This window comes from Aotus nancymaae, unplaced genomic scaffold (assembly GCF_030222135.1).
Source record: "Aotus nancymaae isolate 86718 unplaced genomic scaffold, 86718_ANA_hifiasm-v0.15.2.pri h1tg000039l, whole genome shotgun sequence".
NCBI classification, from domain to species: Eukaryota; Metazoa; Chordata; class Mammalia; order Primates; family Aotidae; genus Aotus; species Aotus nancymaae.
In genome coordinates this window covers 3,165,625-3,189,059 of record NW_026988453.1, presented here as the reverse complement: position 1 = coordinate 3,189,059, position 23,435 = coordinate 3,165,625, and the positions used below count along the sequence as shown (strand labels likewise).

Sequence of the window (23,435 nt, the reverse complement as noted above, 5' to 3'; positions counted from 1 at the left end):
AGCCTCCTGAGTAGCTGGGATTACAGGCACGCACCACCATGCCCAGCTAATTTTTTGTGTTTTTAGTAGAGACGGGGTTTCACCATGTTGACCAGGATGGTCTTGATCTCTTGACCTCATGATCCACCTGCCTCGACCTCCCAGAGTGCTGGGATTACAGGCATGAGCCACTGCGCCCAGCGTGGTCTAATTTTTTAATCTGTGATTAAAACCTCATCTCTCCTTTTTTTTTCTTTTTTTTTTTTCTTTTTGAGACAGATTCTTGCTGTGTTGCCAAGGCTGGAATGCAGTGGCACGATCTCGACTCACTGCAACCTCCACCTCCCGGGTTCAAGTGATTCTTCTGCAGGTGTGCGCCACCACGCCTGGCTAACTTTTTTCTATTTTTGTTAAAGACGGGATTTTTCATCATGTTGCCTAGGCTGGTCTTGAACTCCTGGGCTCAAATGATCCACCCACCTTGGCCTCCCAAAATGCTGGGATTGTAGATGTGAGCCATTGTGCCTGGCCTAAAAGCTCATCTCTACTTCTTTAAAACCAGACTCTTAGAAATAATTTGACAGCCAGGTGTGGTGGCTCACGCCTGTAATCCTAGCACTTTGGGAGGCCGAGGCTGGTGGATCATGAGGTCAGGAGATTGAGAGCATCCTCGCCAACATGGTGAAACCCCATCTCTACTAAAAATACAAAAATTAGCTGGGCGTGGTGGCACATGCCTGTAATCCCAGCTACTCAGGAGGCTGAGGCAGGAGAATTGCTTGAATCCAAAAGGAAGAGGTTGCAGTGAGCCAAGATCACACCACTGCACTCCAGCCTGGCAACAGAGCAAGACTCTGGCTCAGGAAAAAAAAAAGAAAGAAAGAAAGAAATAATTTGACTAGTGGTAGCCTAAAAATCATATTTCTGTTATTTTTGTTAACTGGGTGATGATCTTTCAAATATGCTTTAAAATATATCATCTCAGGCCGGTGCAGTGCTTCACACCTGTAATCTCAGCACATTGGGAGGCTGAAGTGGGAGGATCACCTGAGGTTGGGAGTTCAAGACCAGCCTGACCAACATGGAGAAATCCTGTCTCTACTAAAAATACAAAATTAGCCAGGCGTAGTGGTGCATGCCTGTAATCCCAGCTACTTGGGAGGCTGAGGCAAGAGAATCGCTTGAACCCAGGAGGCAGAGGTTGCAGTGAGCCAAGATCACGCCATTGCACTCCAGCCTGGGCAACAAGAGCAAAACTCCATCTCAAAATAAATAAATAAATAAATAAATAAATAAATAAATAATATAGAGATATAGTCTCAGCCAGGATGCATCCTTCACTCACCGAGTTCTATTTGCCGACTAGTCACATATGTTAGTGTTTTACTCTGCAAACCAAGTTACGAAGCTTATAGTTCCTGCCACCCGGGCATTTACAGTTCTACACTCAGCAAGTTGACGCAGAGGTCCCTGGAAACTCAACAGCTGGAGGCAGCGTTTAGACCTCAGTCAGGATGAGGTTTCCCTTACATTTTTCGTTCACCTCAACTCTCTCCCTGGTTGAGAAAATTCAGGCACATAGTTCAGGGACTCAAGGGGTTTGTAACGAGACTTAAGAGGTGACAAAGGACTACATTTGTTTATTTTGTCTATCCGTTCTGTGTCCCAAAGTTCTCTCATCTCAGACTTCTTATAAACATTTTGACATTCTGTTGAATTTTCCCAAATTTCTTCCATCTGGAAAAATGGAGTATTTTTGAGACAACTGGGACCATCTTGTCCACCTTCAAACTCTGAAGAGTCGGTGGCTGACCAGAGAAAAGAGTATAATATGTATTTGCTGAGTGGCGTCATGCAGATTTTCTGTTTTGAAAGAACATTAACAAGCAAAGTGGTCATTGATACTAATGAAATACAAGGAGAAATGATTATTTCTGTCACCAGCTGTCTAAATTATTTTTGTTGTTTATAAAGTCTCAATCCTCCGGGGACTGTTCCATAATTAAGCAATATGTTCCAGAGGAAAAGCCCGCATGCTCACACGTGGGCTGCTGGCCAGGGTCTCCCGTGGGCCTTGGCTGTTGAAGCTAAATTACATCAGCTGTGGCCAGCTGGACCCTACTGTCCTGCAGAGGCTTGACACATTGTTTTCATATGGTACCTCTAAGCCACTGGAACTTGGAGTCTATGACTTCTTTTGATCAAATGCCATATATATATATATTTTTTTTTAAAGACGGGGTTTCACCATGTTGGTCAGGCTGGTCTTGAACTCCCGATCTCAGGTGATCCGCCCACCTTGGCCTCCAAAGTGCTTGGATTACAGGCGTGAGCCACTGCGCCTGGCCTCAAATGCCGTATTTCTAAGATTCTGGGATGTCTTAAAGAGAGGAGCTCTTTCAGGAACTGTTTAAAGTTGGGTTTCAAGGTGAATGCTACATCTCATGATGTTAGTGTGTTTATTGTACATCTCCGGTAAGGACACCAGCACTTTTAGGGAAACTTAGCTAATGGATTCAGATAGGAGTAATTTCTACATTTTAAAAAAATTATTTATTTATTTATTTGTTTGTTTATTTTAATATAGATGGGGTTTCACCATGTTGGCCAGGCTGGTCTCGAACTCCTGACCTTAGGTGATCCGCCCACCTAGGCTTCCCAAAGTGCTGTGATTACAGGTGTGAGCCACCATGCCCAGTCTAATTTTTACATTTTTGGTTCTCTCTCTTTGCTCTTTCTTTCTCTCTACATTTAATGTTTATTATTATTATTAGTTTTTGAACCATAGTCTCACTGTGTTGCCCAGGCTGGAGTGCAACAGAGCGATCTCAGCTCACTGCAACCTCCTCCTCCTGGGTTCAAGCGATTCTCCTGCCGCAGCCTTCTGAGTAGCTGGGTCTACAGGCATGTGCCACCATGCCTGGCTACTTTTTTGTATTTTTTTTTTTTTTTGAGACAGAGTTTCGCTCTTGTTACCCAGGGTGGAGTGCAATGGCGCGATCTCGGCTCACTGCAACCTCCGCCTCCAGGGTTCAGGCAATTCTCCTGCCTCAGCCTCCTGAGTAGCTGGGATTACAGGCACGCGCCACTATGTCCAGTTAATTTTTTGTATTTTTAGTAGAGACGGGGTTTCACCATGTTGACCAGGATGGTCTCGATCTCTTGACCTCGTGATCCACCCGCCTTGGCATCCCAAAGTGCTGGGATTACAGGCATGAGCCACCGCGCCCGGCTACTTTTTTGTATTTTTAATAGAGATGGGGTTTCTCCATGTTGGCCAGGCTGGTCTTGAACCCTTGACCTCAAGTGATCTGCCCACCTCAGCTTCCCAAAATGTTGAAATTACAGGCGTGAGTCAAAGCTCCTGACCTTGAAAATTCCTCAATTATTGAGGAAGGAGAAAAAAAAATCTTTGCTCACTGTCAGTAGAAAAGAAGTTGCTTGTAGCCAGATTTACACATAAAAAGTAAAGTCAAGAATTTAAGGAACTGGAAAGATTAACGTTCTCTTGAAACAGATATTTGAGGTCAAAGTGGGTTTTTTTGCATCTGAATTCTCTGGTTAATTGCCACAATACTTGCTTTTGACTTGCTCATGGCGTACTTAACCCACTGAAATGGAGCCATTGAGAAATGGTCTTCAGACTACAGGCACTGCGGGCTCACTGCCTCCGGTAACTCAGGTCCTGCATTTGCTCATTTGATCATACATATTTATTGGGTACCCACCCCCTGCCAGGCACTGTCTGAGCCCACATCCTGCAACATGGAACTAGACAGACTAGGTGCTGGCTCTCATGGGATATTCAAGTGGGTTAGAGAGCAAAAAGAATCAAGATTTTTTAGAAGCATGCAGTTACATCAGAAGGGTGGTTGCATCACTGTGGAAGGCAGGGAGTCTGGGGGAGTGTGGCCCTTGCTTTAGAAGAAATGGAGGCTGGGCGCGGTGGCTCATGCGTGTAATCCCAGTACTTTGGGTGGCCGAGGTGGGTGAATCACCTGAGGTCAGGAGTTCGAGACCAGCCTGGCCAATATGGTGAAACCCCTTCTCTACTAAAAAAATAAAAAATTAGTGGGGTGTGGTGGCGGGTGCCTGTAGTCCCAGCGGAGGCTAAGCAGAAGAATCGCTTGAAGTCGGGGGGGCAAAGTTTGCAGTGAACTGAGATCACGGCACTGCACTCCAACCTGGGCGACACAGCGAGACTCCATCTCAAAAAAAAAAAAAAGAAGGAATGGTTAGGAAAGGCCCCTCGAGGGAGCTTCAGTGAGAAGCAGCTGGCTATGTAAATATGTGGGGAAAACTGGGTTTCAGGCAGAGGGAACACCAAGTGTAAAGATCCTGATTCTGGACAGGTTGGCTGTGTGATCTACTGGATTTCCTCTGTTTCACTCAATCTCCTTTTTGTTAATCTAGATGCAATATACAATTATCTGGGGAGTAGACCATATTAGCTATAGTCCTTGGAGATGGAAAAGGACTTTGCCTTCTTCCATTACCCTGCATAGATGTCAGTCTCATCTGAGAGATGATGGGAGGGGGAAAGCTTTTAAGAGGGGCTGACAGCCTTAAGGAACACATTTTGATTATCCTTGAGTGTGCTAATGTTAGCACAAATACTGGCTGTGCTGCCAGGATATTTCCACACACGTGGCTACAGGGATGATGGAGGTAGTCATTTATTGATTTGAGTTACTTGCAACATCTTTTCCTTTTAACTACAAAACTCACGTTCTGACAATTTCTTTCCGGGAGTTCCCTAGGGAGGGAATTTTTGTGAGAATTATCTTCCATCATGACTTCTCACACACTGATACTCAGGAAAGCAGTTAAATTGACTAGGTTGTTCATATTCTGCATTGGGCAATTTTAAATTTAATTTTAAATTGGGTAATTTTAAATTTTAAATGGACCAATGAACAAATAAAATAGATTTTTTAAAAGCACAAATCACTTATATTTAACCCTTGGGAATTCTCAGATTTCTAGCCTTTGTTTTATTTATGTGTTTATTTATTGAGACGAAGTCTCGCTCTGTTGCCAGGCTGGGGTGCAGTGGCATGATCTTGGCTCGCTGCAACCTCCACCTCTTGGGTTCAAGTGATTCTCCTACTTCAACCTTCCAAGTAGCTGGGACTACGGGCATGCCACCACGTTCAACTAGTTCTTGTATTTTTCGTAGAGATGGGGTTTCACCGTGTTGGCCAGGATGGTCTCTATCTCTTGACCTCGTGATCCGCCCTCCTCGGCCTCCCAAAGTGCTGAGATTACAGTTGTGAGCCACCGTGCCAGCCTATTTATTTATTTTTTAATTTGATTTTTTTTTTAGATGGAGTCTCCCTTGGCTCACTGCAACCTCCGCCTTCTGGGTTCAAGCAATTCCTGTGTCTCAGCCTCAGAGTAGTTGGGATAACAGGCGTGAGGCACCGTGCCTGGCTTCAGATTTCCAGCCTTTGAATGGATCATTCTGCATACTCATGGAGTTGAAGAATATTAAATACGCCTCATGCCTGCAGAGTTTTTCTTCTTTTCATTTGTATGAGTACTTTCCATAATACCTAGCAGTAAAGGGCCCTCAATAAAATTAATATCAGCTGAACAAATTAATAGTAGAAAAATCTAAAGGACAGCCTTCCTCTAACTCCTTCAAGAAAGACAAGCCTGAGAAAATTCTGACTGACTCTCAGAGAGGTGGCCTACTGTAGACTAATTTTCTACCTTTTTTTCTCCTTTTCTGTTTTTTAATCTCCTTTTAAGGAAAACCCCTTTTCTACTGTTACTACAGAAGGACAAGTGAACTGAGTGGTAAAGAATGTTTGTTCTAGGCTGGGTGCGGTGGCTCACGCCTGTAATCCCAGCACTCTGGGATGCCAAGGCGGGTGGATCACGAGGTGAAGAGATCGAGACCATCCTGGTCAACAAGGTGAAACCCCGTCTCTACTAAAAACACAAAAATTAGCTGGGCGTGGTGGCGCATGCCTGTAATCCCAGCTACTCAGGAGGCTGAGGCAGGAGAATTGCCTGAACCCAGGAGGTGGAGGTTGCGGTGAGCCGAGATCGCGCCATTGCACTCCACCCTGGGTAACAAGAGCAAAACTCCATCTCAAAAAAAAAAAAAAAGAAATGTCAATCCTTAGCATTATTTTAGTTTTTTTTCTTTCATTGTTTTGATCAGGAGGAACTGAAGCATTATTTTATTTCATTTGTTTGTTTTTGAGAGGGGTCTTGCTTTGCCGCCCAGGCTGGAGTGCAGTGGCAGGAACATGGCTTACTACAGCATTGAGATCCTGGCCTCAAGCAATCCTCCCACCTCATCCTCCTGAGTAGCTGGGACTACAGGTATGTGCCACCAAGCCTGGCTAATTTTTATTTTTTGAGACTGGATCTTACTATGCCGACCAGGCTGGTCTCACACTCCTAGGCTCAAGTGATCCTCTTGCATCAGCTTCCCAAAAGGCTGGGATTACAGGCATGAGCCACAGTGCCTGGTTTGAAGTGGTCTTTTAAATGATCATAAACAACAAAAATTAAATGACATATAAAGCAAAGAGCAGAGCACCAGGAAATGGGTCTTCATGTTAGTTTCTCGACATATTTTTCCTCCCTTAACTTGGTTTGGCCCTTTATAACCTGGCTAAAATCTTCACTCACGTCTCCTCCCTGGCCCTTGCCGCTTTACCTTGTCGAGGCTTCAACCATGGAAGCTGCTCACCGTTCCCTGCCCCTTTCCTGACTCCTGACTCTTCCCTTTCCTTTTTTTTTTTTTTTTTTAAAGATGGGGTCTCACCATGTTGGTTAGGCTGGTCTTGAACTCCTGATCTCAGGTGATCTGCCTGCCTTGGCCTCCAAAGTGCTCAGATTACAGGCGTGAGCCACCACGCCCGGCCGACTCTTCCCTTTTCAGTAACGCCCTTTCTCCCTTCTTCACTCAAGAATCCTGCTCATTCTTCAAGATACTGAAGCTCACTCATCCCTCCTTGGCCGAGCCCACTTATTATTCTGAGCTCGGGTAGCATTTTGCTCGTATCTTACAACATGCACGATTTTATGTTTTCGTGCATCTTTCCCTACACTTTCACAAGTTCCATGGGAACGCTCCTGTATACTTCAGAATGCCTGCTCAGCTCCTCTACTTGATTATCTAATAGCCCCCACTTCACATGCCCAAAACTGATCTCAGGACCCACCCCCGCCCCACCTCAGTTCTGTCCACTCACAGGCTTCTCTATTTGGGTTGACACCAACCTCATCCTTTCAGTCGGTGACACCCTTCGTGTCCTCTCCCTTGTGTAACTCACACCAATCTGTCAGGACATCCTGATGACTCCACCTTCCAAATACACCTGGAATCTGACTACTTACCACTAACTCTGGGACGTATTACCAATGTCTTCCATCTGTTTTTAAAAGATATTTATTTTAAATAATGGCTGCATAACTGGTCTCCTTTCCTTACCAATTTATTCTCGAGAAAACAGCTGGATTGATTCTTAAATATACATCTATATATCTATATCTCTGTATACGATAGAATATGTCATTCTTCTGCTCAACAGGGCTCCCATTTTACCCAGTAAAAGCCAAAGCCCTCACAATGGTCCGTATCTCACAATGGTCCGTATCTCACAATGGTCCGTGTCTCACAATGGTCTGACTTACTTGATTTGTGTCCACCTTTAACCTACCTTTAACTCTCTGATTTCATCTTGTACACCTTCTCATCTTTTCTTATTTTATTTTTTTTAGAGATGGGATCTCGCTATGTTGCCCAGGCTGGAGTGTAGTGGCTATTCACAGGCGCGATCCCACTACTGATCAGCACAGGAGTTTTGACCTGCTCTGTTTCCGACCTGGGCCGGTTCACCCCTCCTTAGGCAACCTGGTGGTCCCCGATCACGAGAGGTCACCATATTGATGCCAAACTTAGTGCGGACACCCGATCGGGATAGCACACTACAGCCCAGAACTCCTGGGCTCAAGCGATCCTCCCACTTCAGCCTCCCGAGTAGCTGGGACTACAGGCACATGCCACTGCTCGGCTCCTTCTCATCTCATTGAAGCCACAGTCCCCTGTGCTCTTTGGCTGGACACGCTCCTGCCCCAGGCCCTTTGCATCGACTATTCCCTACCTAGATGATTGCACAATTTGCTCTTTCACCTCCTTTAAGTCTTTGCTCAAATAGCACCTTTTCAAGGAGGCTTACCCTTGCCACCCGATTTAAACTTGAACGCCCTTCCTTGCACTCCCAATCCTCCTTACTCTATGCCGTTTTGTCCTTTAGCACCTGTCACTGTCAAACATTCTATAACATTTCACTGGGCACTGTGGCTCATGCCTGTCATTCTGTGCTCTGGGCTGTAGCATTTATTTCTTTTTATTTTTCTCTCGCTTTTTTTCTTTTTTTGAGACGGAGTCTTGCTCTGTCGCCAGGCTAGAGTGCAGTGGTGCGATCTCGGCTCATGGTAACCTCCGCCTCCGTGGTTCAAGCAATTCCCCTGCCTCAGCCTCCCGAGTAGCTGGGACTACAGGCATGCACCACCATGCCTGGCTAATTTTGTGTATTTTAGTGGAGATGGGGTTTCACCATGTTGGCCAGGATTGGTCTCAATCTTCTGACCTTGTGATCCACCTGCCTTGGCCTCCCAAAGTGCTGGGATTACAGGTGAGAGCCACCTCGCCTGGCCTCTATTTTTTTTTTTTTCCTGAGACAGAGTCTCACTCTGTCACCCAGGTTGGAGTGCAGTGGCACAGTTTCAGCTCACTGCAACCTCCACCTCCGAGGCTCAAGCGATCCTCCCTCTTCAGCCTCCCCAGTAATTGGGACCACTCGTGCGACCACACCTGGCTAATTGTTTCTTTTCTTTTCTTTTTTCTTTTTTTTTTTGAGAGAGAATAGGAAGGAGGAAAAAGGAAGAGAAAGAGAGAGAGAGAATGGGGAGGAGGGAGAAGGAAAAGAAAGAGGGAGAGAGAATGGGAGTATTGCTTTCTTGCCCAGGCTAGAATGCAATTTAGTAATGGGTATTGAAAACCTCTTTTATACTGATAATTATGCTTAATGATGTAGTCAGGAAGGAATAAGGGAAGAAGATAACAAACAAACAGTCAACCAATATTTAATTTAAACCTATGAAATGCTATGCGATTACTGAGGAGTGATTTACTTCCAATTATATAGTCACCTTTGGAATAGGTGTGAGGTGGTAATGTATGTTTTGTGTATTTGAAGTGGAGAGTTCTATAAATGTTTATTAAGTTTACTTGTTCCGGGTCTGAGTTCAAGTTCTGAATATCCTTGTTAATTTTCTATCTCGTTGATCTATAGAATCGTTAGCTCTTCTTGTTACATTGATCCTTTTGCCATTATGTAATGTCATTCCTCGCCTCTTTTGATCTTTGTTGCTTTAAAGTCTACTTTATCAGAGGCGAGAATTGCATCTCCTGCTTTTTGTTTATTAGTTTATTTTTACTCTCTGTTTGATTGGTAAATCTTCCTCCTTCTCTCTGAGTCTTTGTGTATTGTTGCATGTAAGATGGGCCCGGATGCAGCATACCGATGGGTTTTGGCTTTTTATCCAATTAAAATATATATAGGTTTAATACCGGCGTTTGATGCTAGCTGGCTGTTTTGCCCATTAGTTGATGTAAATTTTTTATTGTGTTAAAGTTCTTTGCTTTTTGATATATTTTTGGAAAGGCTGATATTGGTTGTTCCTTTATATGTATAGTGCTTCTTTCAGAAGCTCTTGTAAAGCAGGCCTGGTGGTGGTGAACTCTCTAAGTACTTGTTTGTTCGCAAAAGGTTTAATTTTTCCTTCGCTCATAAAGCTTAGTTTGGCTGGATAGGAAATTCTGGGTTGAAAGTTCTTTTCTTTAAGGATGTTAAATATTGGTCCCCACTCTTTTCTGGCTTGTAGGGTTTCTGCTGAGAGATCTGCTGTAAGTCTGATAGGTTTCCCTTTATGGGTAACCTGACCTTTCTCTCTGGCTGCCCTTAGTATTTTCTCCTTCATTTCAACCCTAATAAATCTGGCGATTATGTGCCTTGGGGTTGGTCTTCTTGAAGAATATCTTTGTGGTGTTCTCTGTATTACCTGGAGTTGAATATTACCCTGCCTTGCCAGGTTGGGAAAATTTTCCTGAATGATATATCCTGAAGAGTATTTTCCAACTTGGATTCATTCTCTTCATCACATTCAGGTACACCTATCAAACGTAAATTAGGTCTTTTCACATAGTCCCATATTTCCTGGAGACTTTGCTCATTCCTTTTCATCCTTTTTTCTGCATTCTTATCTTCTCGTTTCATTTCACTGAGCTGGTCCTCGACTTCTGATATCCTTCCTTCTGCTTGATCAATTCGACTGTTTAAACTTGTGCATGCTTCACGAAGCTCTCGTGTTGTGTTTTTCAGCTCCATCAATTCACTTATATTCTTCTCTAAATTGTCCATTCTCGTTAACAGTTCGTCAAACCGTTTTTCAAGGTTCTTAGTTTCTTTGCATTGGGTTAGAACAAGTTCTTTTAATTCACAGAAGTTTCTTATCACCCACGTTTTGAAACCTGCTTCTGTTATTGGAACACACGTGTAATCTATTAAGCCTTGTTCCGTTACTGATGAGGAATTGCAATCCCCTGTAGAGGGAGAGGCATTCTGATTTTGAGTATTCTCTACCTTTTTACGCTGGTTTCTTCCCTTCATTATATATTCGTCCGTCTGTCGTCTTTATAATTACCGGCTTTCTAACTGGGTCTCTGACGTCCAACTTGTTGATTCCCTGCGCCGAGATCTGAGCAATCCACTGAGCCGGCCAAAACAGTGGTGTTAAGACTGATGGTGCTTTTCTGCCCGGGAATCTCCGGACTCTGCACCAGGAACTGGCGTGCTAAGGCACCAGCAAAACCACCACGCCGGCCACAAGAGTCGCCCTGGCGACCCGTGGGGCTCCTCCACTGGGAATCTACTGGTCCGTGAGCAACTAATATTCGTCTGAAAGTGTGGCGTCCTCTCGTTCTTTGCGCTTTCACTGGGAGGTACGTGCCCGAGCTGCTAATCATCAGCCATCTTGGATCTCTCTCTTTTTTTTTTTTTTGAGATGGAGCTGCTCTGTCCCTCAAACTGGAGTGTAGTGGAGCAATCTTGGCTCACTGCAACCTCTGCCTCCTGGGTTCAAATGATTCTCATGTTCCCACCTCCTGAATAACTGGGATTACAGGTATGCATCATCAATTGTTTGTATTTTTGGTAGAGACAGGGTTTCACCATGTTGTCCAGGCTGGTCTCAAACTCCCAAGCTCAGGCCATCCATCTGCCTTGGCCTCCCTAATTGTTGGGATTATAGCTGTGAGCAACCGCATCCGGCCAACTATAGCATTTCTATTAGGTTCATGCAAAAGTAATTGTAGTTTTTGCAATTTTTTTTTTTTTTTTTTTTTTTTTTTTTTTTTTTTTTTTTTTTGAGACGGAGTTTCGCTCTTGATACCCAGGCTGGAGTGCAATGGCGCGATCTCGGCTCACCGCAACCTCCGCCTCCTGGGTTCAGGCAATTCTCCTGCCTCAGCCTCCTGAGTAGCTGGGATTACAGGCACGCGCCACCGTGCCCAGCTAATTTTTTGTATTAGTAGAGACGGGGTTTCACCATGTCGACCAGGATGGTCTCGATCTCTTGACCTCGTGATCCACCCGCCTCGGCCTCCCAAAGTGCTGGGATTACAGGCTTGAGCCACCGCGCCCGGCCTTTTTTTTTTTTTTTTTTTTTTTTTTTTGAGATGCAGTCTCTCTCTGTTGCCCAGGCTGGAGTGCAGTGGCACGATCTCAGCTCACAGCAACCTCTGCCTCCCGGGTTCAAGCAACTCTCCTGCCCCAGCCTTCCAAGTAGCTGGGATTACAGGCACCTGTCACCACACCTGGCTAAGTTTTGCATTTTTAGTAGAGATGGGGTTTCACCATGTTGGCCAGGCTGGTCCCGAGTGGTCTGCCCATGCTGGTCTCCCGAAATGCTGGGATTATAAGTGTGAGCCACCATGGCTGGCTGCTTTTGCAATTTTTAATGGCAGAAACTGCAGTTACTTTTGCACCACTCTAATACATACATTATGTTTTTGGCCTGCCTTTCTTCCATTGTATTATAAGCTCCACAAGAACAGGGATCTTTGACTGTTGTATTGACTGCTGTACCTCCAGTGCCTGGAACCGTGCCTGGCATGTAGTAAGCACTCAGTTTTGTTGACTGAACTAAGGAATTTGACAGTGATTTCTGTACCTACTCTATGTCTTTCTGTGTGACCAAAATGAATATTTAGCACCCGTGGGTGCCAGTCACAAGCACTATACTACTAAGCAAAGGTGAAAGCTTCCTGCCCTAAAAATATATTTTATTGAGCATTTCTATATGGCAGGCACTCCACTAAGGGCTTTATGAATCATACTTTGTTTAATCTTCACAATTACCCTAAGTTCTGGGTACTAGTATCACTTTGCAGATGATGAAATTGAAGTGCTGAGAGGCTAACTTGTCCAAAGTCACAGAGCAAGTAAGTGGCAAACCCAGCAGTATGATTTCACAGTCCTGTAAGTTAGTATATTGCCTCAAGGTAGGTACAGTGTAACGTGGGAGCCAGACTTCAAATAAATTATCACTGCACAAACACATAATTAATTAATTAATTAATTAATTTTTGAGATGAAGTTTCAATTTTGTCGCCCAGGCTGGAGTGCAATGGCGCGATCTCGGCTCACTGCAACCTCCGCCTCCCGGGTTCAAGTAATTCTCCTGCCTCAGCCTTCTGAATAGCTGAGATTACAGGCATGCACCACCACACCTGGCTAATTTTTGCATTTTTAGTAGAGACGGGATTTCACCATGTTGGCCAGGCTGGTCTCGAACTCCTGATCTTAGGTGATCCACCCACCTCAGCCTTCCAAAGTGCTGGGATTACAGGCGTGAGCCACCACGCCTGGCCACAAACACATATTTACCTGCAAACTGGACTTTGTACTGTGGAAGAAAAGAACTCCCTGATAATTGATATGACTTTTTTTCTTGAGGGCCTGACACTTCGCGTAGGCTTTCAGCAAATGGTGATTGAATGAATAATGCTCTCCTGAGACAAGAACCACAGCTTTAAGAGGAAGTTAACCATTATGTGGAGAGTTATTTGAAGTGTGCTAATCTAGCGAGAATTTACACATCTGAGAGGGTGATAGGACTTCTGAGGCCTAGGACTTCTAAAAGTCTGAACAACCCAGAGAATCTTGCAAAATAATCATGGACCGACAGCCACATAGTGATCATTTTTTGATGATGGAGATGGTGATGATGATAAGAAGATTCATTTTGCAACCACACCTTCAAAAAGCAGCTGTTTTCTATCTGTTGTGATTTAGGGCCATTTATTTTACTTTATTTTGTATTTATTTATGTATTTATTTTTTGAGATGGAGTTTTACTCTTGTTACCCAGGCTGGAGTGCAATGATGCGATTTTGGCTCACTGCAACCTCCATCTCCCAGGTTCAAGTGATTCTTCCACCTCAGCGTCCTGAGAGGCTGGGATTACAGGCAGCTGCCACCATGCCTGGCTATTTTTTATATTTTTAGTAGAGGTGGGGTTTTGCCATGTTGGCCAGGCTGGTCTCGAACTCCTGACCTCAGTTGATCTGCCCTCCTTGGCTTTCCCAGGTGCTGGGATTACAGAAGTAAGCCACCACGTGGGCCATTTATTTTTAAAGACCCACAATTAAAGTTAAAATCTCTTCTTTTTTCCGGTAGGCTCATGTTTATACCACATGCATTTTCAGTTTTCTGTAAAGGTGTCTTTAAGTTCTACATGTGTCTTTCTCTCCTTCACTAAATTGCGAGCTGCTAGAGGTCAGATGCTAGTCTGTGCATCCTGATATTCCATACCTCAGAGTTCTGTATAGTCAGGTGCAGCACATGCTTGTTTGGTTTAATCAATTTTGCTCATTTCCCATGAACAATTTTTGTTTTCCAAATATAAATGGGTTACAGGTGTAGTGCTCATGCCTGTAATCCAAGCACTTTGGGAGGCCGAAGCAGGAGGATCTCTTGAATTCAGGAGTTCAAGACCAGCCTGCTCAACATAGTAAGACCCCATCTCTACAAAAAACAAACCAACACAGACAAATACAATCAACAGAATGCTTTTCTTGTGAGGGAAGATGTAGAATCTGTTCTTTTAGAAATAAGGTTTGAGGCCGGGTGCGGTGGCTGATGCCTGCAATCCCAGCACTTTGGGAGGCCGAGGCGGCTGGATCACGAGGTCAAGAGATCGAGACCATCATGGTCAACATGGTGAAACCCCGTCTCTACTAAAAATACAAAAAATTAGTTGGGCATGGTGGCACGTGCCTGTAATCCCAGCTACTCAGGAGGCTGAGGCAGGAGAATTGCCTGAACCCAGGAGGCAGAGGTTGAGGTGAGCTGAGATCGCGCCATTGCCCTCTAGCCTGGGTAACAAGAACGAAACTACGTCTCAAAAAAAAAAAAAAAGGTTTGAGACCCGGTGCAGTGTCTCACACCTGTAACCCCAGCACTTTGGGAGGTTAAAGCAGGAGGATTGCTTGAGACCAGGAGTTTGAGACCAGCCTGGGCAACATAGTGAGATCTTGTCTCTACAAAAAATATAAGAAGTTAGCTGGGCATGGTGGCATGCACCTGTAGTCCCAGCTACTTGGGAGGATTGCTTGAGGCTGGGATGTTGAGGCCGTAAGTGAGTCATGGTTGTGCCACTATGCTCTAGCCTGGGTGACAGAGCTAGACCCTGTCTCAAAAAACGAAAAAGAAAAAGAGGTTTCAGAATGTGTACAGGGTATAGAAAAAGCTAAGAATTAAAAAAAAAGAGACTAAACAAATTACAAAGATAATTAGCTTAGGAGAGAAACTGCAAAATATTTAATGATGTGGGAAATAAAATTCTGGGAATAAACTATTTTGCTATATAAATGTTAAAGGTTAGTGAAACTACTAACTTAATATGAACATAGTGTTTCAATACAAAATGTTTAAAATGGAATCTTCTAATGCAGGCCACATGAAACAATTTACTTAGAATATTGGTTTTCTGATGTATTCGTGGTTATTTCCATTACCTATAGTTTCTAAAAATTTAGCAAATACTACTTTAGATTTTATTGTTTTGTTTTTTTTTTTTTTAAACTACAACAACAACAATAAACAAACAGAAAGTCTTGAACTCTCACCGAGGCTGGAGTGCAGTGGTGCAATCCTAGTTCATTGCAGCCTTGAACCCCTGGGCTCAAGCTATCCTCCTGCCTTAGCCTCTCAACGTGTCAGGATTGCAGGTGTGAACCTCTGTGCCCAGCTAAACTTTATTTTTACATTCTAAATTACCACATCAAATATTTACATGAAATGTCAAAAACAAAAATGCTTGAATTTTATTCTAATTAGATCTAGTGGAATTTTTTCCCCTTTTTTGTTAGTCAGTACGTGTTCTCTCTCTTTTTTTTTTTTTTTTTTGAGATGGAGGATTGTTCTCTTGCTCATGCTGGAGTGCAATGGCGTGATCTCTGCTCACTGCAACCTCTGACTCTTGGGTTCAAGTGATTATCCTGCCTCAGCCTCCTGAGTAGCTGGGGCTACAGGCATTCCCCACTACACCTGTCTAATTTTTGTGTTTTTAGTAGAGACGGGGTTTCACCATGTTGGCCAGGATGTTCTCGAACTGACCTCAGGTGATCCACCCGTCTCAACCTCCCAAAGTGCTGGGATTACAGACGTAAGCCACCATGCCCAACCTATTTATTCTATTCATTGATCAAATTATTACCATTAAACAGTCTATGTTTTGCACAGTCCGGTTGGCGTGAATTCAAATTAGATTATACTACCTATTACTATGATTTATTTTTTTCTTTTTTAAGACAGAGTTTCGCTCTTCTTGCCCAGGCTGGAGTGCAGTGGCTCCATCTCGGCTCTCTACAACCTCTGCCCCCTGGGTTCAAGCGATTCTTCTGCCTCAGTCTTCCTAGTAGCTGGGATTACAGGCAGATGCCACGACGCCCAGCTAATTTTTGTATTTTTAGTAGAGACGGGGTTTCACTGTGTTGGTCAGGCTGGTTTCAAACTCGTGACATCAGGTGATCCACCCACCTCAGCCTCCCAAAACGCTGGGATTACAGGTGTGAGCCACTGCACCCGGCCAAAAATTTACCTATTACTGTGTATTTTTTGAGACGGAGTTTCGCTCTTGTTGCCCAGGCTGGAGTGCAATGGCGCCATCTCAGCTCACCACAACCTCTGCCTCCCAGATTCAAGCCATTCTCCTGCTTCAGCCTCCCGAGTAGCTGGGATTACAGTCATGCACCACCACAACTGGCTTATTTTGTATTTTTAGCAGAGACGGGGTTTCTCCATGTTGGTCAGCCTAGTCTCAAACTCCTGACCTCAAGTGATCTGCCCACCTCCGCCTCCCAAAGTGCTGGGATTACAGGCATAAGCCACAGCTCCCAGCCAATAATTGCATTTTAAAGAGTAGCACAATACAAAATTAGCTGGGCATGGTGGCCCATGCCTGTAATCCAGTTACTCCAGAGGCTGAGGCAGGAGAATTGCTTGAACCCGGGAGGTGGAGGTTGCAGTGAGCCGAGATCACGCCACTGCACTCCAGCCTGGACAGGTACAAAACTCTGTCTCAAAAAAAGAAAAAAAGCAATTATTCTGTCTTATTATGAATAATATTCATTTATGCATTTGACAAACATCTGTTGAGTGCCTACTATGTGCTAGCTACTGTTCTAGTTGCTGTAAATAAAAAGGAAATAAAATGGACAAAACTCTGTTTTCATAGATAGTAGACAGATAATCAGTTAACTAAGTAAAATACATCGTACGTTACATAATGACAAGTATTCAAGAGAAAAATAAAGCCAAGGTGAGGCTAGGGCTTCTGGGGCATGTATTGTTAGGTAGGGTGGCCAGGGAAGGCCTAATTGAGGAAAGTAACCTGTGAATAAGCGAGGAGAGGCGTGGGCAGCTTGCAGTAGGTGTCTTTATCTGGCACCTGATAAGCACATTCTGAGTCTGATTTGAGGTCATCTTGGAGAAAGTCAATTTGTCCCTGTCAATTGAGAGGTGGTGCTTGTCTTATCTTCTTAGTCCACAGAGAGAAAAATCTAATCTTTACTAAAGATTTTGACCTAACATCTAACTTCTGCCATTTCTAAGAATTTCTTCCACTGTACAGAGGGAAGCCAACCTGATTATAGGAGTGGCTCGCTCCTATAATCCCAGCACTTTGGGAGGCCCAGGTGGGTGGATCACATGAGGTCAGGAGTTCGAGACCAGCCTGATAAACATGGAGAAACTCCATCTCTAGTAAAAATACAAAAAATTAGCTGGGCATGGTGTTGCACACCTGTAATCCCAGCTACTCGGGAGGCTGAGACAGGAGAATCACTTGAACCTGGGAGGTGGAGGTTGTGGTGAGCTGAGATCATGCCATTGCACTCCAGCCTGGGCAACAAGAGCAAAACTCTGTCTCAAAAAAAAAAGAAAAAAGAAAAGAAAAGATTGTTATAAATGAGAATTTAAATATTTGCTTCTGATAATTGGTCATTTATTTTTTGTGGGTTTTTTTTTAGATAGAGTCTTGCTCTGTCGCCAGGCTGGAGTGCAGTGGTGTAATCTGGACTCACTGTAATCTCCACCTCCCGGGTTTAAGCGATTCTTCCGCCTCGGCCTCCCGAGTAGCTGGGACCACAGGTGCGTGCCACCATGCCCGGCTAATTTTTGTATTTTTAGTAGAGACAGGGTTTCACCATGTTAGCCAGGATGGTCTCAATCTCTTGACCTCATGATCCACACACCTCGGCCTCCCAAAGTGCTGGGATTACAGGCATGAGCCACCGTGCCCGGCCTTTTTTTTTTTTTTTTTTTGACATGGGATCCTGCTCTGTCACCCAGGCTGTAGTACAAAGGCACGAACACAGCTCACTGAAGCCTCAATCCCCTGGGCTCAAGTGATCCTCTCCACTTCAGCCTCCTGAGTAGCTGGGATTACAGTCATGCACCACCATGCCCGGCTAATTTTTAAAAAGTTTTTCGTTGAGACAGGGTGCCGCTATGTTGCCCAAACTGTTCTTTGACTCCTGGGCTCAAACGTTCCTCCTGCCTCAGCCTCCCAAAGTGCTGGGATTACAGATGTGAGCCACCACACCTAGCCTGGTCTTTTGGCTTTTAACAATTATTATAAAGACTTTGGAATAAGTTTTGGGTAACAAAATATTATATTTTTTAATGTCCAGAGAAAACTGTGGTTTAAAATATTTCTTATTCGTTGATAACTGATATTGAACTAAAGACCAAAGTTGGATTGATTTGAAATAAACAGACTTCAAATATTTAGAATCCATAGAGCCCAGAGTCAGATTAAGAATGGAGATAATTAGGCAGGGTATCATGGTTCGTTACTGTAATCCCAGCACCTTGGGAGGCTGAGGTGGGCAGATTGCTTGAATCCAGGAATTCGAGACCAGCCTGGGCAAAACTCTGTCTCTACAAAAAGTTGCAAAAATTAGATGTGCTTAGTGGCGCATGCCTATAGTCCCCACTACTTTGGAGGCTGAGGTGGGAAGATCACTTGAGCCTGGGAGTTTGAGGCTGCAATGAGTCATAATCACACCACCGAGTTCCAACCTGAGTGACAGAATGAGATCCTGTCTCAAAAAAGAAAAAAAAAAGAATAAAGGTAATTAAGACCAACGTGTGGGTAGGGTGTGGTGGCTGGTGCCTATCAGCCTGGGTAGCATAGGGGACTCCTGCCTCTACTTTAAGAAGACAAACAGGCTGGATGTGGTGGCTCACGCCTGTAATTCCAGCACTTTGGGAGGCTGAGGTGGGTGGATTTTGAGGTCAGGAATTAGAGATCAGCCTGACCAACGTGGTGAAACCTCGCCTCTACTAAAAGTACAAAAAAATTAGCTGGACGTGGTGGCACGCACCTGTAATCCCAGCTACTCAGGAGGCTTGAGGCAGGAGAATCGCTTGAAGCCAGGAAGGGGGAAGCTGCAGTGAGCCAAGATCACTGCACTCTAGCCTGGGTGACAGAGTGAGACTCCATCTCTAAAGAAAAACAAAAAAACAAACAAAAAACCCTTGTGTTTATCATTCAGGACTGACATGAAAAGATCACGAAGAAAGCATATTTTTCTATAGAAATTAGGTAATCTTTTTTTAATGGATAGAAGTTGCCCAATATGGGTGACATGTCTGACACCATGAATGAATGGCATTTAGCAGGGAAAACAGAGGGCGAACAGGGATTTATGCCTTTGCGCTGTCTTCTACAACCATTATGTTGTTCTGCATTGTTTCAAGTTGACAAACTTTTTCTGTAAAGGATGAGATGGTAAATACTCTGGGCTTTGTGGTCAAGCGTCTCTGCTGCAGTAACTATTTAGCTATGCCACTGTAGCGTGGAAGTAGCTATAGGCAATATGTAAATGCATGGCACGGCTGTGTTCTAGTAAAGCTTTATTTATAAAACTGGTTGTAGTCAGCAGATCGACGGCCTGCAATACCAAAGGACATGTCATCTTATACCCTTCATATTCTATTTCATTCCCCTGTATTTTCTTTTCTTTTTTTGAGACAGTCACCCAGACTGGAGTGCAGTGGTACGATCTCAGCTCACTGCAATCTCTGCCTCCCAGGTTCAAGCGATTCTTGTGCTTCAGCCTCCTGAGTATCTGGGATTCCAGGCACCCACTACCACACCTGGCTAATTTCTGTGTTTTTAGTAGAGACAGAAATTCTCCATGTTGGCCATGCTGGCCTGGAACACCTGGCCTCAAGTGATCTGCCTGCCTCGGCCTTCCAAAGTGCTGGGATTACAGGTATGAGTCACTGTAACCGGCTTCACACGCCTATATTTTCTTTTCTTTTTGGGTCACAGGGTCTCGCTCTGTCACCCAGGCTAGAGTGCAGTGGCGGGATCTCTGCTTACTGCAACCTCCGCCTCCTGGGTTTAAGTGATTCTCCTGCCTTAACCTCTCGACTAGCTGGGATTACAGGCATGTGCCACCATGCCCAGCTAATTTTTTGTACTTTTTTGATAGAGACAGGGTTTTGCCACTTTGCCCAGGTTAGTCTCATATTCCTGGCCTCAAGCAGTCTGCCCGCACCTCAGCCTCCCAAAATGCTGGGATTACAGGTGTGAGCCACCGTGCCCGGCCAGATGCCCATGTTTTCATCTCCCGAATGTGTTACACTGGTTTCCCTTTCCACGCTTCTGCACTCTCTTCTTAGAAAGTATCCCTCCACTTTTTCCTACCTGTGATCTCTTATGCATCTGCCAAAAAAACAAAAGGAAATCCCAAACAGAAGCAAAACCAAACCAATCCTCACTGTGAAGCCCTCTCAGATTTACTTCCAGGAAGAATTAGTTGTGTTTTTGGCTTGCTTGTTGTTTTCCCACAGAAACTCTATTATAGCACTTCTATTATTAGACACTTATAGAACTTTCTTCCTGGTCCTGTAATTTTTTTTTTTTTTTTTTTTTTGAGACGGAGTTTCGCTCTTGTTACCCAGGCTAGAGTGCAATGGCGCGATCTCGGCTCACCACAACCTACGCCTCCCGGGTTCAGGCAATTCTCCTGCCTCAGCCTCCTGAGTAGCTGGGATTACAGGCACGCGCCACCATGCCCAGCTAATTTTTTGTATTTTTAGTAGAGACTGGGTTTCACCATGTTGACCAGGATGGTCTCGATCTCTTGACCTCGTGATCCACCCGCCTCGGCCTCCCAAAGTGCTGGGATTACAGGCGTGAGCCACCGCGCCCGGCGGTCCTGTAATTTTTAAATGTTTGTTGTCCTTTCCTTGTCTCCTTTCCAACAGGCAGCAAATTCCCTGAAACGGAACGAGTTCTATTATATTTGTATTTTTTTTCTCCCCACCCCTCCCCTATATTTGTATTATTAGAGCTAGCACAGTGCCTGACACACAGTAGGAGTCTAATAAATGCTTGCTTACAAAGATGATGCAGAAAGTATGCTCTAGAATGAGGCTGAGAGTACAAATCACTTGAGTTATGTATATCTACACCATAACATTAAATTTAATTCATTTTGAAAGTAAAGTAATAACTTTGGAGAGATTTTTAGTTTTTATGGCATCAAATAAAGGAGCTTGACCAGATTTTCTGTGTTCCATGTATCTACCTGTGTCAACACTAGTGTCAGCCATCTAGGTAGGTTCTATTTTTTTTTTTTCCCCGAGACAGAGTCTTGCTCTGTTGCCCAGGCTGGAGTGCAGTGGCATGATCTTGGCTCACTGTAACTAGGTAGGTTCCATTTTTAAGAAACTAGTAATAATATAGAGAAGCAGCAGTATTTTCTCAGTCATTTGGTGCTGCTATAACAAAGTTCATAAACTGGGTGTCTTATAAACAATGGAAATTTATTTCTCACACTCTGGAGTCTGGAAGTCCCAGACCAGGATGTCAGCATGGTTGGTTGTAGGCTGCTGTCTTCTCACTGAATTGTCATCTGTCAGAAAGAAAGTAAGCTCGCTGGCCGTTTCTTTTAGGGGTACTAATCCCATTCATGAGGGCTCCACCCTCATGACCTGATCAGCTTCCAAAGGCTCCACCTTGTCCACATACCATCACACTGGGAATTAGATGTCAGCATATGAATTTTGCGGGGATACAAACATTCAGCTCCTAACATACAGACAATGGCCACCTATGTTTGGCCTTGTCATACAACCTGCCATAGAATGCCATTCATGACAGATGAAATACTACCTTATTTTGCCTGTTTTCACACGACATATAAGCAAAATCATACAATATTTTTTTTTTTTTTTTTTTTTTTTTTGAGATGGAGTCTGGCTCTGTTGCCCAGGCTGGAGTGATCCCAGCTCACTGCAACGTCCATCTCCCAGGTTCAAGAGATTCTCCTGTCTCAGCCTCCTGAGTAGCTGGGATTATAGCCACCTGCCACCAAGCCCATGTAATTCTTTTATTTTTATTAGAGATGGGGTTTCACCATGTTGGCCAGGCTGGTCCCGAACTCCTGACCTTAGGTGATCTGCCTGCCTCAGCCTCCCAAAATGCTGGGATTACAGGCATGAGCCACGGTGCCTGGCCATACTATATATATTTATTTGTGACTTTTCTCATTCAATATTGTGTTATTGAGGTTTATCCATTATGAAACATGCAACTATTTTTTACTCATTTATTGTTAGTGTTTATTTAAAACCATTGAATGGCATTCCACTGTAGGGTCACAACACACCCTTAAGGATCTGGGGCATTTTTAGGAGATGTGATAACTTTTCAGGTGGATGAGTCAGGGAGGAGGAAGGGTCTAAAGGATTTTTCTGATGATTGTGGTGCTATTGACTGAGATCAGTAGAGGATTAGTTCTCTGGGGAGGAGGATGAATTTAGGTTGAAGAGGGAGTGGTCCACTGATTAGGAATAGACCATAGAATGCTGACCTGTTTTAAAGACTCAGCTGAGATTAGGGGCCCCAGTGTGGATGGAGCTGGGACTTTCTTTGAAGAACTGCATTTGGAAGCGTGCGGTGTAGGAGCTGGTTGGGATGTGGGGTTGGAGACTTGCAGCACACTCAGCAGGAAGGCTGATGAAGGAAGCGTGGAGGACTGAGTGTAGGTTTCTTTTTATGGACTAGGCCTGGAATTGTTTGTTGTTCATTACTTTAGTCCATATGTGTGAGAGCTCTGCGGCAGGAGCTTACTGAATCACGAAGACATCACAGCTTCATTCTCAGGTTTTAGGGACATTTACGGGCGTTTATGCATTCGTGATGGCCAAGGAAGGTATGCCAGCCACGAGAAAGGCTTATTTTGGAGATCAGAATAGCTGTTTGCTTGGCTTTTTGAGTTTCCTAAAAAGAAGAAAAGATCCCCCAAGACTATGCCAACGAATGTTAATTGCTTATCAATTCCTTAAACTAGCAGTGTGATTTAGACCTAAGTACTGTTCTCCCATCTCCAATCCAGAGAAACGTGGAAATGCCCACTCTCCCATATTCAAACTGGAATATACATGCTGAGTCTCATTCCCATTGGGAAATAGCCAAAGCTGTTGTGACAGGGCTATGTTTTGAGCAATGCTGGTGATTTGTTTTTTGGAGCACAAAGCAAGCAATAAATCTGTCACCCTGAAAAAAATCAGGTTATGACCTAACGGAAGGAGCAAATTGTGACTTTAGGTAAAAAACAGTGACCTACCAGGGAGGGTAATTTATCATGATAACAAAATTGCTGGTGCTCTCCCTGGCCGACCAGGAAGAAGGGCTGCAGTAAGCAAATTCAAGAGAGGCGAGAGTCTGAATATTTTCAACTGATCAATATTCCCAGGGTTCACAGGCAGCCAAAACAGTGTCATCGTTCAGAGTGAGTACATTGCTCACCTGATTTGTAAAAGGAAAAAAGTGGAGAGCTTTAA

The 23,435-nt window shown here is 44.2% G+C and overlaps 1 protein-coding gene across 1 annotated transcript in view; it reads left to right on the top strand.

Annotated features, from left to right (window-relative positions):
- Window positions 1-22,631, top strand: part of LOC135268204 (large ribosomal subunit protein eL31-like) — a 55,656-nt gene extending 33,025 nt beyond the window's left edge. Inside the window, exon 3 of the mRNA XM_064360198.1 lies at window positions 22,474-22,631. Coding sequence (XP_064216268.1) covers window positions 22,474-22,631 — 158 coding nt within the window. The remainder of the gene's footprint in view (window positions 1-22,473) is intronic.
- Window positions 22,632-23,435: the final 804 nt, after the last annotated feature.